Below are 17,625 nucleotides of genomic sequence, written 5' to 3'. Positions count from 1 at the left end.
CTCTGGATACTTTTCACCTTCTCCCACTAAAGAAGTACTTCTGTCCCTACCTGATTTATTATAATACATGGTCAACTTATCTAAAGCAAGCAGGGCTCATTCTGACCCTAACCAGTAACTGATGATCTCATTCTTTTCATATGGCACTCTATACTGATGTGTATATTTATGCTTACAGCTGACTGACCTGTCACATGACTTTTTTTGCATATATTTTTGCAATTGCATGGTTTTAAGACACTTAATTTGTGTGTTTTACAGCATATTTACTGTAAGTCAACCCTTCATTCCCGGTTGCAAAACTAGTAGCATATCATTTTGGTGTGTGACCTTGGCATGTTCACTCAGGATCATAACATTACCCATATCAGTATTAATGAGCAGCATTGCATCCATGTCAGCAACAATTAACTCTGTATCTGATCAACACTCAACATGGCCCTTATCGTTCAAGCCTCACATTGCTCATGCAACCTCTCAGCTGGACTGAATTATAACGTACATTTGTACACACTCAAAAAAACGATTTATGTCTAAAACAGTGACTTTATATATTTCAATTACATATTACTTTTCCATGAAACTTAAAAAAAAAAAAATTTATGTAAAGATTCACTTTTAATGAAGTTTTTTCTATCATGTTGAGTTAGTGTGACTAAATCAAATAACTTGAGAATGATTAATGATTAAATCATGTTAAACTTTTACATAAATATACACATTAAACACACAATTTATTTAATTATATCACTCTCTCTGATTTATTCACACTACCTTAACATGATAGAAAACTCTCCATTAATGTGATCCTTTACATTGACCTTATGTAATACAGTAACATGGACATTTAATATGTAATGAAATACATAAAGTCAATAAAAAATATTTTGAGTACAGTGACATGGATCCTATTACTGATCCACATGATCAATAGAGGATAGATAGATTAGATAGAACTGTATTTATCCACACATTGGGGAAATTCACTTGTTACAGCAGGCAGGTCAGAATGAGGCAGAAAAGAGAATAAAGAAATATAAACAGGACAATAGATTGAATATAAATAATTTAAAAGTTAAAATAAAAAAAATAAAAAACAATAATAACTGGGGCTACGTTGTAGCACTGACGGGCCCGAGCACAGGCATTTTGAAGCCTGTTGCGGTTAGTGGAGAGAGCGATCAATGACCCAGCGCACGTCTCTGTGTTGCATGCGTTTTGCGCACTGCGGCAAGGATAAACGCTTCACTTCCTGGGTCCATCACGCGATGTCAATCCTTGCCTGCTAATTGCTCATTACGGTCCACACTGTGAAAATTTTATGTAAATCGAATGATAGTTGTAAAACAAAGCTTACTTCCTGTTGCCAGTAGGTGGCGCCATCACTATTATTACCTACAGACTAATATATCTGTTCAAGTAGGGGCTCTGATGTAGCGTGAGCAATTTTGTGTCAATTGGACAATGTTACCACAACTTAATTTTCACACTGATCAGTAGGTGGCGCTATAACCCTGAACTAATATTAATATATGGAGCTGTTCAGGTCAGGATTGTGATCATAGGTCAGTAGTTCGGAGCCGGTTGGATAATGCAGAGTGGATTTACAAAGTACTTCCTGTTTCATGGCGAATCAGTAGGTGGCGCTATGACACTGAGGAAATATTGACACATAGAGCTGTTCAGACTCTGATCATTTGACAGAAGTTTGGTGGTGATAGTACAATGCACAGCTGAGTTATGACAACATCGTCTCCTTTGGCGAAGGATGATCCTTCGCCGCACCTCAATGTTTACACGGTTTGAGGAAATGTCACAATTCTGACCATGATCCTATGACTTGACTGAGCTCTTTTGAGCTGCATATTGTAAAGCAGCCAGGAGCAGTTCATCAAAGTATAAAACATGTCACTTCCTGTAGCCAGCAGGTGGCGCTGTGATTTTAAGTCATGATTTCAGTGTAGATGTCATCAGGCCGGGACTCTTGTCTTACATGTCTAGTTTGGACTCGATTGGACCAAATATATCCGAGATACAGAACCTCATGTGTTGATGGCGTGTAATCAAAATTCTACGCCACGCCACGGTCACACCGTGTGATGAAATCAAATATACCGAGGTAGTTTATATCTCCATCTTGTTGAGATGACATTCCCAGAAGTTGAAGTTGATCTGATGAAAGCCCTACGACAAGTTCGTCAAAGTAAAAATGTGGAAAATGGCCAAAATGGCCACTAAAGTCAAAATGGCGGGCTTCCTGTTTGGTCTAGCATATCTAGCCAAGAGACTTATTTGTTTGTTATAAAAAGACACATGTCCCTATCGATTTTTGTACATGTCGGCCAATGGTAGTGCCGGGGCTGCACTTTAGGGGTCGCTAGTCAGTTATTTTGCCACGCCCATTTCTTAAAACCATCTGAATGTCTGCAGGGGGGGGCTGTTGCTACACAAATGTAGTTCGAGGGAGGTTGAACCTCAGACACCGAAGTTATAGCAATTTCGTGTGTCACGGCGAGTTGATGAACTTTGACGCCACGCCACTAATATAGCGTTTGACGAAAAGTCACAGTAATCTTATGCCTACATTATCAATGTCTTGAGACCCATTTGACCCAGTTTGACATGGTTGTGGTCAGTGGATGAGGAGGATGGAAGACAGCCGAAGCAGCTCCCCGGGCCCGTCCTCACCTGGCGAGGAAAACTCCGAAGCTAGCCTGCGAAGCATTCTCAACGAAGTCCGGGACATTATTATACAATGGCAGCTGGGATGTAGCTCACACAGGGAGACATCTTTATGCAGTACAGCAGGAAGTGAGCACAGTGTGGACAGCTATGGGAGCAACAATGAGGAGAACATCTTGACTGGGCCGATAGGACAAACTGAACTCAGTAACACACTGCACGTAATAAACCGACATCCTACAGGATTATGTGATTACTGCCAAATCATCAGTGGAGCATGTCACTAATGTAACAAGTATGTTGGAGAACGAGAAAAGCTAAAGTAGGAAATTGCGATGCATGTAAGGCCCTATCCTGATGTTGGCTGAACAAAGTAAAAGATGCAGAAGAAAACAGAGACCTGTTAACATTTTGAGAGATTGGTACACAACTGGTTACTAAACCACACAGTCACCATGGACCCATCCAAACTCAATCTGATTGCCTGCGTGAATTTCCCTCCAGTGACCTTGTCCCAAATAGTGTTGGACATGAACTGCTTGGCTGAGTCTCATGACCACGATGAGATCAACAGGTCCACTGCAAAGAGTTTATGCAAACAGGTTCTTAAACTGTCCACCAGGGAAATCCGAAAAAGCATCAAGTCAATCATTTTAGATTGGAAAGAGAAATCCCCAAGGATATATTCACTTGTACGACCGGATCAGTGTTACTTTGGAATAGATGAGGACTTCGTCCTGAAGAACATGAAAGACATCCTTCCACAGTTTTTCTGTCACATTTTATCGAATGACTCAAGAATTTACTGTGAGAGCTTATGTGAATTCAGCCGGTTAATTGCTCGAGGGATAGTGAGCAAAATAAACAATCGCATAGGCATGATGCTTTCAGACACTTCTGAGGGAAGGTGTGATATTCCAGAAACTTTAAACGCAATGATCGTTCTAATTGGCAATATAACAAATTGCTTGCGCCTGAAAATGTGCCAGTGCGTGGTGCAGCAAGGAGAAGGCAACACAACTCCCCTCCTACTGGACAGCCAGGAGGGGAAAACACAAATGGTCATAAGCAAAGACAGCTGTGACATAGTTTACTCTACATCACAGAAAGCAGTGATGGATATCCTGGTGGACACTTCATCCATCACCAGCAGTCAAGCAGAAGACCAGGACCTTCATGAGGACAGGGGTGACCAAGTCAGACGTGTCTCACATCTGAGAAACTCAGAGCAGAGTGGGAAATCTGATGATGGAAATTCTGATGATAGAAATGTTGAAGATGGAAATTCTGGAGATGAAGAGGATTCAGATGGTATTACACATAGCCTTCGTTTTGGCAGAACCGCTGTCCCTTGTCTTTCTGAGCCAGCAAAACTATCAGATTATCACAAAAGTCCCGCACTGGTCGCCACTTCATCCATCAACCAGTGTGATGAAGAAGACCAGGACCCTCAAGAGGACATGTATGAAGAATTCAGGGTCATCTCACATCTCAGGGATTCAGAGGAGAGTTTGAATGCTGATGATGGAAATTCAGGAGATGAATCTGCAGATGATGGAAATGCTGATGATGGAAATTCTGGAGATGATTCTTCAGATGATGGAAATGCTGATGATGAATTTTCAGATGACGGAAGTGGTGATGATGGAAATTGTGATGCTAAGGAGGATTCAGATCATATTACACTAAGCTCTCGTTTGGGCAAAACCACTGTCAAGCCAAGGCTGGCTTCTGAAGTCCGGAAATCCTTGTGAGCCAAGAGGGATGTCAACGCAGAACTTAGCTCACATACAGATGGGCTTGGTTATTGTGGGGCTTGTATTCTATACCATAAAGAAGGCCAAAGTATCAATGACTCTGATAGATTCGAACATTATTATCAAAAATCTTTTAGAGAAGGCAAAGCAGCAGATCAATCCCAATAAAATGAGCGTAACCACAGTTAAAAATGTTGACAAGATGCACAAGGCTGTGTTCAAAGAATTGGTTAAGAATATTGGCACTGCGAAGGAGATTCTAAAAGTCATGGAGACACAGGTGGCTGACTCCATCTTCATTGACGTCTTGAGGATTCAATTGACGTCACCTAAAAAGAAAGGACCTTTCCGCAGGTTCTTCTCATCCATGGGCAAATTCTTGAGGAAGAGATTTAGGGACCTGATCGACTCAAATCCCAAATAAAGAGTGCTACCTTGCATGTGTATTATAACAGATTGCACGTTTGGTTGGTGGGCGTTTTGCTGGTGATCTAGTAACAATACGTGTAAATGTGTAAATGATTACAGGTGCAAACATGGTGGAGGCAGTAGTATTTAAATGAGAAATTTATTTATTTATTAAGGAAAATGTCAAATTCAATGGATTTTCAAAAGCAGCACTGTTTACGTTGTTAATGCTATGCGTTGTGTGTCACACTGTCACTGAAATAAAGAAGATAAAGTTCGATATGAAAATGAATACAATTTGTTTTTTTCATGATGTTTAAATGCAGCATCGTAAACTCTGGAGCGTGTGTGTGTGTGTGTGTGAACTCGCTCCTGGTATTTCACGTGATGACCAATACGATGATGATTAAAAAAAACAAAACGGAATTTTGCTTTTGCTTCATCATCTATTTGACTCAAAACGGGAACAAAATGTACTGAATGAACATCAGGTGTATTGAAGAAGACTTGAAACTAAAGATTGAGACAGTGCAATTTTTCTTTGATAATGGAGAAAGGGGTTACTACTAGAAGTAGGACGACCACAAATGTGATGGAAGACAGCCGAAGCAGCTCCCCGGGCCCGTCCTCACCTGACGAGGAAAACTCCGAAGCTAGCCTGCGAAGCATTCTCAACGAAGTCCGGGACTTCAGAAGAGATAACAGGGTACAACTCACTGACATCAAACACGAATTAAAGAGAGCAAACGACAGACTGGACGAGGCAGAGGGGAGAATTGAAGAAACTGAGACCTTGCTTCAAGCAACATCAACGCTAATCAAGCAGCTAATGCAGCGTCAAGCTAACCTGGAAGCGAGGCTGATAGACCAGGAGGGGTGGGCACGCAGGGATAACTTAAGGATTTACGGTATACCCGAAGACAGAGAGGGCACCGACATGGCTGGTTTTCTGGATAACATGCTGAAAGACGCGCTCGACCTGCCCCGTGACAGAGACCTCAGGATAGAACAGGCTCACCGAGCTCTGGCTCCAAATCCGAGCGGCCCGCAGCCAAAACCCAGATCGATAGTGGTCAAGTTCGGGAGCTACCGGATGAAGGAAGAGGTGCTCCGAAGAGCTTGGCAGAAAAAACAAGTGTTTTTCAACAATGATCGCTTCTACGTTGACCATGACTTCCCCCCGAGGTGCTTAAGAAACACAATGAATACGCCGAAGCCAAGAAAGTCCTGAAAGAAAAACGAATAAAGTTCCAGACACCGTACCCCGCAAGGATGCGGGTCTTCTACGAGAATGGCACCCGGCTATTCCAGGATGCTGCAGAAGCGATGAGGGACATAGCCTCACGAGGGTTTCCAGTCACGGTGGTGAAGTCCTCTGCTGCTCCGGACCAAGAGGAGACCCGGCTCCTGTCTGAATGGCAGGTGGCGGGGAGACTGGAGTGGAGAGCAGGAACCCGGCGCAGCGGACGGCTCCACACAATCCAAAAACACCCAGCGCTCTCAATACACATTTTTACTTTGATGTACTTGTCCCAGGGCTTTCATCAGATCAACTTCAAATTGAGATGAGTGTCATCACAACAAGATGGAGATATAAACTAACTCAAAGATACATTTTTTGTCACACGGTGTTACCGTGGCGTGGCGTCAAAGTTTGATTACACGCCATCAAAACACGAGGTTCTGTATCTCAGACATATTTGGTCCAATCGAGTCCAAACTAGACATGTAAGACAAAAGTCCCGGCCTGATGAAATCTACACAGAAATCATGACTTAAAATCACAACGCCCCCTGGTGACAACAGGAAATGTCTTGTTTTTTGCATGTCTTACACTTGGAAGTATTCCTCCTCATCCACTGACCGCAACCATGTCAACCTGTGTCAAATGGGTCTCAAGACATTGATAATGTAGGCATAAGATTACTGTGACTTTTCGTCAAACGCCATAATAGTGGCGTGGTGTTAAAGTTCAACAACTCGCCGCGACACACGAAATTGCTGTAACTTCAGTGTTCATGCTGCAGTCTCCCTCAAACTACATTTGTGTATCAACACCCCCCTTTCATCAGATCAACTTCATATTGAGACTAGGGCTACGTTGTAGCACTAACGGCCCGAGCACAGGCATTTTGAAGCCTGTTGCGGTTAGTGGAGAGAGCGATCAATGACCAAGCGCACGTCTCAGCGTTACATGCATTTTGCGCACTGCGGCAAGGATAAATGCTTCACTTCAAGCGTCCGTCACACTATCAATTTCACATCAGACTGTGAAAATGTTATGTAAATCGAATGATAGTTGTAAAACAAAGCTTACTTCCTGTTGCCAGTAGGTGGCGCCATCAGTATTATTACATACAGACATATAGATCTGTTCAAGTAGGGGCTGTGATGTAGCATGAGCAATTTTGTGTCAATTGGACAATGTTACAACAACTTAATTTTCACACTGATCAGTAGGTGGCGCTATGACCCTGCACTAATATTAATATATGGAGCTGGTCAGGTTAGGATTGTGATCATAGGGCAGTAGTTTGGGGCCGGTTGGATAATGCAGAGTGGATTTACAAAGTACTTCCTGTTTCATGGCTAATCAGTAGGTGGCGCTATGACACTGAGGAAATATTGACACATAGAGCTGTTCAGGCTTGGACTCTGATCATTTGACAGAAGTTTGGCGGTGATAGTACAATGCACAGTGGAGTTATGACAACATCATCTCCTTTGGCGAAGGATGAACCTTCGCCGCACCTCAATGTTTACAAGGTTTGAGGAAATGTCACAAATCTGACCATGCTCCTATAACTTGTCTCAGCTCATTTGAGCTGCATATTGTAAAGCAGCCAGGAGCAGTTCATCAAAGTATAAAACATGTCACTTCCTGTAGCCAGCAGGTGGCGCTGTGATTTTAAGTCATGATTTCTGTGTAGATGTCATCAGGCCGGGACTCTTGTCTTACATGTCTAGTTTGGACTCGATTGGACCAAATATGTCCGAGATACAGAACCTCGTGTTTTGATGGTGTGTAATCAAAATTTGATGCCACGCCACGGTCAGACCGTGTGATGAAATCAAATATACCGAGGTAGTTTATATCTCCATCTTGTTGAGATGACATTCCCAGAAGTTGAAGTTGATCTGATGAAAGCCCTACGACACGTTCGTCAAAGTAAATGTGGAAAATGGCCATTAAAGTCAAAATGGCGGGCTTCCTGTTTGGTCTAGCATATCTATCCAAGAGACTTATTTGTTTGTTATGAAAAGACACATGTCCCTATCGATTTTTGTAGATGTCGGCCAATCGTAGTGCCGGGGCTGCCCTTTAGGGAGCGCTAGTCAGTTATTTTGCCACGCCCATTTCTTAAAACCATCTGGATGTCTGCAGGGGGGTGTTGCTACACAAATGTAGTTTGAGGGAGGTTGAACCTCGAACGCCGAAGTTATAGCAATTTCGTGTGTCACGGCGAGTTGATGAATTTTGACGCCACGCCACTATTATGGCGTTTGAAGAAAAGTCACAGTAATCTTATGCCTACATTATCAATGTCTTGAGACCCATTTGACACAGTTTGACATGGTTGTGGTCAGTGGTTGAGGAGGAATACTTCCAAGTGTAAGACGTTCCAAAAACAAGACATTTCCTGTTGCCACCAGGGGGCGCCGTGATTTCAATTCATAATTTCTGTGTAGATGTCATCAGGCCGGGTATCTTGTCTTACATGTCTAGTTTGGACTCGATTGGACCACGTATGTCCAAGATACAGAACCTCGTGTTTTGATGGCGTGTAATCAAACTTTGACGCCACGCCACGGTCATACCGTGTGATGATACGGGCTTCCTGTTGCTTTTTTCCAATTGCACCTCAGACCTTTTTTGTTTGTCTGGTCATGATACACCTGGGCTACGATTTTTGTGAAGATCGGTGAAAGCTAACTGAGGGGCTTTTCCTTAGATGGCGCTGTTGAGCCATTTTTCCACGCCCATTTCAAATTACTCCAGAATACAATTACTTTTTGGGGTTTTGAATTCCCTGCAAACTTTGGTAACAATTTGAGCATGTCTAGGCCCTGAAAAAGCCCAAAAGGGAAATACAAATCCTTCGAATAGAAGGATACAATAGGGCCTCCCACCCGAGGTGCTCGGGCCCTAATAACAATAAATAAAATAAAAATATGTAACCCTTATCTGTCTCCTGTTCTCCTGGGCTTTTCCGACCCTGGATAACCATCTGCAGGGCTTTATATGCATGGTGATGTTGTCTTAACTTGACATGTTACATAACAGACCTCTGCCTCCTCCGTGGGTTGATACATCCAATGTCATGTTAATATAAAGCCATGTTTGCAGGGAGCTGGGCCACCAGAGAAAGCCCTGAAAGGTTCACTTTGTGTCAACAGCTTACACTGTTTCGGAGGTTTATTCAGTGAAGTGAAGCTAAGACTGACCCTCTCATGTTTTGGTCCTGATCCCAAAGACCCAATGTTGTAAATGTATTTATTTCTAGTAGTTATCATATCAGACACATTCATTTTTTTCTTTGTACCTCTAAATACAAATGTCACACAGAGAACCAAAGCCTTTTTGTATGAGGGTTGCAAACAACAGTATTTAGTATTTGTATTCTCATGATTTGTTTTATTAGTCGGGCGATTACCTAATCATTCTTTGTATTAATCATTTGTTATAAAAAAAAATATTCTTGAACATATATTTCCCTGAAAATAGAAAACAAGCTCATCGCCATTCTGTTAAAAACCAAGATGATATTTTCATGTCTTGTTTAGTCAGGCATTTTTATTTTACACTGTGAGGACAAAAATATCCTCAGCCGTCGACACGTGGGCGCACACGTGAGGCGGTCATGTGGGTTGAACACAACAACAAACCCGTCCAGCCAATCACATCGCCCCCCCGCGCTCAGGCGGTCTCGCGCTGGGCTGCTGCAGTCAGTGGACGATGAGCGGTGAGCGCGTGAGGACCAACATGCCCGAGGTCCCGTCCGGAGCTCCGGAGGTGTCCCGGAAAAGAGCCGCCGAGTCCGGCCCGCACTCCGAACATAGACCGAAGTGGAAGAAAGTCTGCTGGGGCATCCTGACCAGCCAAGGTCGGTGCATGCTGAGCTGTGGTGGTTGAAATCTCAGGCTGATGCTGCTGAAAACAAGCAGATCTGTATGGAATATGATACAGTGTGGTGAAGTGACAGGCCGTCTGTTCTGTGCTTGACTTTTGATGCTGAGGCCTCAAGATATGTACAGCTCAGGCTCATCCTGACCAGCTCCACAGCAAACTTAACAATTAGAAATGATATCAACATATCATCTCTCGACCGAAACTCAAAAATCCACTTATTAGACATCCAGGCTGATAGAGAGTAGCCTACATTAGGGTTAGTTTTAAAAATGGTGGTGTCACATGCAGTATTTAGAGAATACCAAAATTCTAGAGTACTGAACGCATATTTTGTGCTTGTTGTGCAACCCATTTGTTTGTTGTTGGCATTTAAACTATTGTTTGTGATTCCAACCTTTGCTGGTTTGAATTTAGTTTTTCAATAGTGTATTTTTATTCATCTAATACACTTTGTGTTTCCATACTGAGAGGTGCTATTGAAATAGTTACTACATCACACTAACCTAACTAATGTGATGGCTGGAACTGCTTCTCTTTGGGCATCTGATGTCAGATGGTCCTGATGATGATGATGATGATGATGATGATGATGATGATGATGATGATGATGATGATGTCCTCACATGTGGTAGAGCCATATTTGGCTTGTAGAGGCAGTTATTCCTCCCTGGTGTCAAACTGAAGGAGGATCATGGATCCTGATGGTGGATCCTGATCATGGTGGCAGCTGATCGTGAATTATGATTACAACTAGATTGCTTAGATATACAATATTTCTACTCACATATACTACTATTATTGTATAATACCTCCATCATTACAATCATCATTGCTGCTCCTTCATCTCCGTCAGACTTTTGCTTTTGTATAAATACTTGAAACATTGATACATTGATACATTTATGTTAGACGCTGTCTTTTCACATAAATGGTGTAAAGACTGTTATTTTGTTTATGTGCTCTGTAACACGCAGCATCTATTGCACCTCTGTCTGTCCTGGGAGAGGGATCCCTACCATGTGGCTCTCTCTGAGGTTTCTACGTTTTGTTTCCCTGTTAATAGGGTTTTACCCTTGCTGGGGGTTAAGGGCAGAGCATGTCACACCTTGTTTAGCCCTATGAGACACATTTTGATTGGTGATGGGCTATTGAAATAAATATTTATTGATTGATTGATTAAACTCAGCAGTGATCCGACAAACAGAAATGTATAGCTGGACAGGTTATGTTATGACTGTCTCAGGAGAGTGACAGAAATGTTCTTGCAGTGTTGGTATTAATAAACGCATTTCTTGTTTGGTGGGTTGTCAATAAACTGTCTGTGAGGTGAAGCTGGAGGTCTTCACAGGTCTTCATCTGTTGACCAGTAGAGTGACTGAGAAGGAAAAGTTGAAATACTCCCTAGAATGATTAAATTGAATTGCTGCACCAGTTTGATTTGAGCTATTTAGAATCAAAGTGTATAGTTTGGCTTAAGACTGCTATTATAAACCAGAATGCTACCACATTAATATCACAACTGAACATTTCCGTCTGTGCTAACCCATCAATATTAAAACTACAATAAAGTAGGATTTGGTTTGATTAAAATATGATCACAATGACAGGATCATGTGTTCCATTCCATCAGTCTATGTGCTGTACCTTTCTGCTGGTGTTTTCTCCATCAGTGCTGTGAAGGCCTCTGGCTCGCATGCTCAAATTATTCATGAACAGCAGAGAAGTGATGTGGGGGTGAGCAGGGACAGAGGAGTGCATCGTATTGTAGTATCCATGTTGCAGTAGTCTGTTCCTTTAAAAAGGTACTCCATTATAATATTTACAGACACAACCAACGCTAAATCAGGTGACATCAATTCTAAATGCATTAGTACAATAGTACAAAAACGTAAACTAAGGTGGACAATCAGCAGAGTTTAACCTTTAATACTGCTGACTGTATCAGTCCACTGTAGATGGTGAAATTAAACTAATGAGCAGGACTGTTATCTTGTAGAAAATCAGATTTCTCATAGATTTAGTTGATATGTTTTTGGTTTTAAGATCAAAGAGCATGTCTTATATCACCCCACTTCAATCCATATCTGTACCACATGTTCAAACCTTCTTAAATACTTAATAGATGTTTTCTTCAGTATATAATGAGTTTTGAAATTCTAAATTCAATGTTTTTATTTAGTCACTCACACTAAGTGCTTCACAATGAATGTCTCGTTCAGCGATTCACATGCTGATGATGCAGCAGTGGAGGAGGGATTGATACCTCTTCTCACCGCTCTACACCCTGAGCCATGCAGCGCCCTAGCTTCTATAGGGATGATCATTTAATGCATTACACTTTAATCAAAGATTTAAGATTTATATTCAGTCATCTAAAACAAAAATAATTCAGATCGCTGAAACTAGCTAAATTACATTTCAGTCAAAAGGTTCTGACTGAAACTCAATCCAAATTGACTGTCAAAATGAACACTGCTAGCTAGCTGTTATTTTTAGGACTCTACATAAGGACAAGGACATTTGTGGAGGTTCTTTCACTTCTGTTTCATTCGAGATGTCGTACACGTACCAGTGGCTGGATGTGCCATGGGGAGACGGAGATATTGGTATGTTGTAGTTTGGACTGTGTGTGCATTCTGAGTGGAGTCACTGCTGCCACAGCTGTTGAGAAACAGATCTAAATATAACTAGAGAGAGCAATGCTACATATTCTGTTAACACATATTTTCCCTTCATTTAAAATGGCATTCATTTAGATATTCCTATTCAAAGCTACTATATGTACAATGTATCATCACAAAATAAAAATCTGAAAATCATGGTGAAAATGAATCCAGTCTATGTGTTTCTGTCACCACACCACACTGTCTGCCACGTAAAATCCAGCTTGTAAAAGTCAGGAATGTTATTCTACCTTATTGGTAGCAGTAGCTGCAGCAATGTTTTTTAAAATTATTGTAAGTATTATTTTGCTGTTGTTCATCTCTATGAATTGCACGAGAAAGGCAGTGAAATGCACCAAAACTAAACTTAAACACTCCTTTAGACTCTTTATATGATTGTTATGTCTTCATAGTGACTCTGACTGCATGAATTTGTAGTCAAATGAGAGTTAGCTACCTGCATACTTTGCCCTCTATATCTGTTGAGGTACTACCATTGGGAGTCATTCAAGTCAAGTGGAGGTGAACACTGACAGTTTTATGAATACAGCTCAATATTTCACTTAAATTAAAAATGTCCCTATTTCTTGTCTCTATGTTCTCTGCGTGTCCAGGATCCTGGGCAGATTGCTCCCCTCTCCATGAAGCAGCTTGTCAGGGTCGACTGCTCGCTCTGCGCACTCTGCTGGCCCAGGTGACAAACACAGACGCACACACACACACACACACACACACTCACACACACACACACACACACACACACACACACACACACACACACACACACACACTCACACACACAATTTGGTATGTTTATATGTTTCTATTTATAAGCTAGAAACAATATTTACTGTGTTCAGCTTTATTCAGTTTAAAAAGTTTGAAAACAGAATGACATGGAATAGGATACAGCACAATAAAATTTGAAACAAGCTGAAGCGCGGCCATGTCCACAGAACCTCCGTGCCAAACAGCAACAGAAGCAATAAAATGCATTCCTTACACCACATCCAGTTAGTCAACTCTGTTTCTCATAAAAAGAGCGGAAGAAGCCCTTGGTGTAAGATCGTCCTCATCACCTGCTGCTGAATCTGTAAATCGGGTCGGTCCTTTATCCTCCTTTTTTCTTTTTGGGGTGTTTTTGTAAAAAAATCACTGGATTTTCCGCAGTTCCACTTGAACTCGCCATAACTTTGCCGGTCAGCTCACATCTGAGGTAACTCTGGAGCCTTAACACAGGATGAGAGAAGAATTAATTTCAACGGACACTGACCTAGTACCGTTATGATATTAAAAATGACTTATCCATATAACAAGACTGAACTGGCTTATATTGATAGCTGAAGTCTGTTTGTGTGGTGATTGATTCAAGTAATCTGTTCATTTGACATTTGGTATTTTGAGGGAAAGATTTGCTTTGTTGCATGTTGTTTGCAAACTAAAAGTGTCATTTTGGACAGTGCTCATCTGTCCAGCCTGAAAGCCCGATGTCAAATTGGACAAATGTGGTTAGGAAAATGAGTAAAAGGGGAAGTGGGCCCACTGATCCCATACTGCTAATGTATGGGATCTATACTGTTGTATTATATTCATTATATTCAAGTGGCTGAGAAATTCATGCTGTAAAGACAGGAAGCTGTAGATGTGAGAAACGTGCAAATCGGAAAGAATAACTGAATGAAGTTAAACAGACAGATAGATGATAAACAAGGCAGCTTGCGTCTGCGCATACGGTCATAATGCTTTTATGTTTTAGGGATATCACGCCAACATTATCACTTTTGATCATGTGACCCCTCTCCATGAAGCCTGCCTATCTGGACACGTAGCCTGTGTCAGAGCATTAATAAATGCTGGAGCTAATGTAAGTATTCTTCTTTTCACCACCACCATTATTCTATGTGTGATGTGTGATACAGTGAATTAGCATTACTCATATTTATGCATGTCTCCAGGTAAATGCTGCTACCATCAATGGCGCCACTCCTCTGTACAACTGTTGTGTTTCTGGAAGTGTCGGCTGTATGGAACTACTGCTGCAGAATGGAGCACACACACACACGTTACACACACACTTCCCGTCAGCTCTGCACGAAGCCTGCAAGAGAGGTAAATACATGGGAACAGGAACCTTGTATGCAGGATGTGACTGAACAGTTTTGTACCCAGCAGACATGTGTAGCTACAGTTGGATTTGCACAATATCCCATCAGCAGATTTTGGTTGAATTTGGTTGAACCCCATGACTAATGTTCTTTCCTCATGGTAGCATTTTCAAACTGAAACTGATCAGCTAATGGCTGCAACATTTATAAGGTTGTAATAATGTTCAATAAGGTTTCCAGCAGGGGGCAGTGTAATCTGTAAACCTCAATTCAAATACACTACTTAATCCCTGAATGTTTGTGAATGTTACATCATTGTAACATTGTGTGTGTGTGTGTGTGTGTGTGTGTGTGTGTGTGTGTGTGTGTGTGTGTGTGTGTGTGTGTGTGTGTGTGTGTGTGTGTGGTGTGCGCTGTATGTGTCTTCACAGGTAGCAGCCAGTGTGTAGAGTCCCTGCTGACTCATGGGGCAGATCCAGACTATGAGGTGTCCCATCTGGGCTCTCCTCTCTACATGAGCTGTCTGCACCAACACACAGCTTGCTCCAAGATTCTGCTGCACAGAGGTGTGTATCATCTACTTCAGCTTGTTGCCATTTCAGTCTGTGGCACGCCTGTGTTCGCTCGGCACGCTCTTGTACTGTGGATAGGTTCTCACCGTTCTTTATCCTGTGTGCAGCACTGATAAGGTTGTTTTTTTCTGAAGTGGATATTTTGATTACCTGTTAGTGTTGAAAGTATTGCTCATGCAACTTTAACATTGGTCACAGTGTTGTACGAAGATACACTTGTTAAGTCCCATCAGATAAATACTAACGTGGCAGTTTTAATCTCTAGATTCTTCTGGGTCTGTTGTTCTTCCAGAGGATTGTTATGATTCCAATGCTCAGACAGCCTATTTGTGTGATTATTGTGAGCATTAACTGAGTAGTTCCACCAAAGAGCAACTTCTCCCTTTGTGTTTGTTTCATTTAAAGGGTTTTCAAATGTCTGAATGCAGAAGTGAAACAAAGTCATTGGCACTTTGTGACCCCCCGCCCTTGTGACCACTGGAGCCTCTCTGTGAAGATGCAATGTTTCACTACTAGACTTTTGAAGGATCCAGTCCCACTCTGTTCCACTGCAGAGGTTAAGCTCTGTCTATTTTCTCCCCCCCTCTTGTCCTCTCCAGGAGCCAATGTTAATGTAGGCAGAGGAGGAGACAGTCCTCTTCATGCAGCTGTCAGACAGGACGATGCTGATCAGCTGTCACTGCTGCTCGACTATGGAGCTGATGTCAACCTCAGAGACAGCAACAATCAGCGACCTGTGGAGTTAGCACCTCAGGGTGGAAAAACACAGCAGCTGCTACAAGCATTTGAAGGTACCACAACAACAGTCGACTGATGTGATTTTCAATACTGATGTGTACAAAATGTTGAAATTAAGGAGGACTCTGTCTCTCTCCAGTTTCTCCGAGGAGTCTCTACCAGTTGTGTCGTATCCAGATCAGGAATCTGATTGGTCGATCCAGACTGAAGGATCTCCCCTCCCTTCCTCTGCCCTCCCTGCTCACCCACTATCTGGAGCACACATAGAGGGCACACACACACACACACACACACACACACACACACACACACACACACACACACACACACACACACACACACACACACACACACAAAGCAACTGCTGCTTTTTCAGATTTAAAATTTTGATGTGCCACGCTTCCTAATTAACTACAATACATGTCAACATATCATCTCCAGGGAGTTTACCATGAGTTTGGCTGCTGCAACATCATTACTATCATCACACGTTTAAATACACTGAAGTTTTGATCTAGTTCACACTGTACTCTGATACATCTTACATTGCCTATGTGTTGCCATAACTACCACAGTCTTTCTTTTTTATGTTTATTTGGTAGGACTTCATAATCCCCGGTCAGATGATAGTCTGACAGCTGTTCCAGATGTTTTGCTCTTTATATTGGCTAAACAGAAGATGTCATTTTGGGAATACGGGAGTATTTTTTCCAGTGACAAGTGCTGGCCTACAATTATCTGTAATTACATGTAAATACCAATAAATTATCCATGACCTCATGACCGTCATAAAGCTCTTTGTGTACTGTGTCAACATTGTCAAATAAATATTTATCAAGGATGTCATTGTTAGTGGAGGGAGTATTCAGGTATTTTACTTTGTGTAAAAAGTGTACTCCTTTACATGCAAGGAAAGTGTAAGTAAATGTATGATAGTATAATCAGTAAAATGTTCTGAAAGTATTACAAATACACTTTGCACAAGTAAGATCAATGTGACTGGTACCCATCATTAGTATATTGCTTCATTAGATTAGCACTGTCCCTACATGAATGTGTAAGCAGCACTAACTGTATTGGTTCATTCATTGTTTGGTGTTTAAAAATTAAACTAGTGGAAATTCCCAAAGTGCCACCTCCATAATGGTTTGTTTTGTCCAAGTTGGAAACGAATTAAAATTTAACCTAATCCAACCTAATCTCTGAAATGAATAAAACACATTTATATTTAATCAGACTGCATCTTTCTTGTTTTATCTCACAATTGAATGTTGAATCTAACCTGGAACGCCTTGGTACGTGCAGTTGCGTTTTCTAAAGTGCAAATAAAACTGCACAACTTGTGAAATATGCACAAATCAATCAGGAATGGAGTAAACACACAGCAAACATAATATTAACTCACAGTGAGTGGCAAGACTCTCTTTCTCATATAACATGGTGCAGAAATTTTTACACACACTAACTCACGACTCACAAAGACAACTTAAACATGCCGTTTTTACAGGCTGTAAGGCATTAAGACCCATGACACTTATGGAACGATTTTACTGTACACACCTATTTTTT

At 41.6% G+C, this 17,625-nt stretch overlaps 1 protein-coding gene across 1 annotated transcript; it reads left to right on the top strand.

Moving 5' to 3' along the window:
- Nucleotides 1-9,783: 9,783 nt before the first annotated feature.
- On the top strand, nucleotides 9,784-17,288 carry LOC118120806 (ankyrin repeat and SOCS box protein 5). The gene is made up of 7 exons (XM_035176123.2): nucleotides 9,784-9,952; nucleotides 13,256-13,335; nucleotides 14,398-14,505; nucleotides 14,597-14,750; nucleotides 15,178-15,312; nucleotides 15,918-16,109; nucleotides 16,196-17,288. The coding sequence occupies exons 1-7, from the start codon at nucleotides 9,805-9,807 to the stop codon at nucleotides 16,321-16,323; spliced, it is 945 nt and encodes a 314-aa protein (XP_035032014.2). The 5' UTR covers nucleotides 9,784-9,804; the 3' UTR covers nucleotides 16,324-17,288.
- The last annotated feature ends 337 nt before the right edge of the window (nucleotides 17,289-17,625 follow it).

The sequence above is a fragment of the Hippoglossus stenolepis genome, chromosome 2, assembly GCF_022539355.2.
Source record: "Hippoglossus stenolepis isolate QCI-W04-F060 chromosome 2, HSTE1.2, whole genome shotgun sequence".
NCBI lineage: Eukaryota > Metazoa > Chordata > Actinopteri > Pleuronectiformes > Pleuronectidae > Hippoglossus > Hippoglossus stenolepis.
The sequence above is the reverse complement of the archived record's forward strand: the minus strand, read 5'-3'. Positions and strand labels throughout refer to the sequence as shown.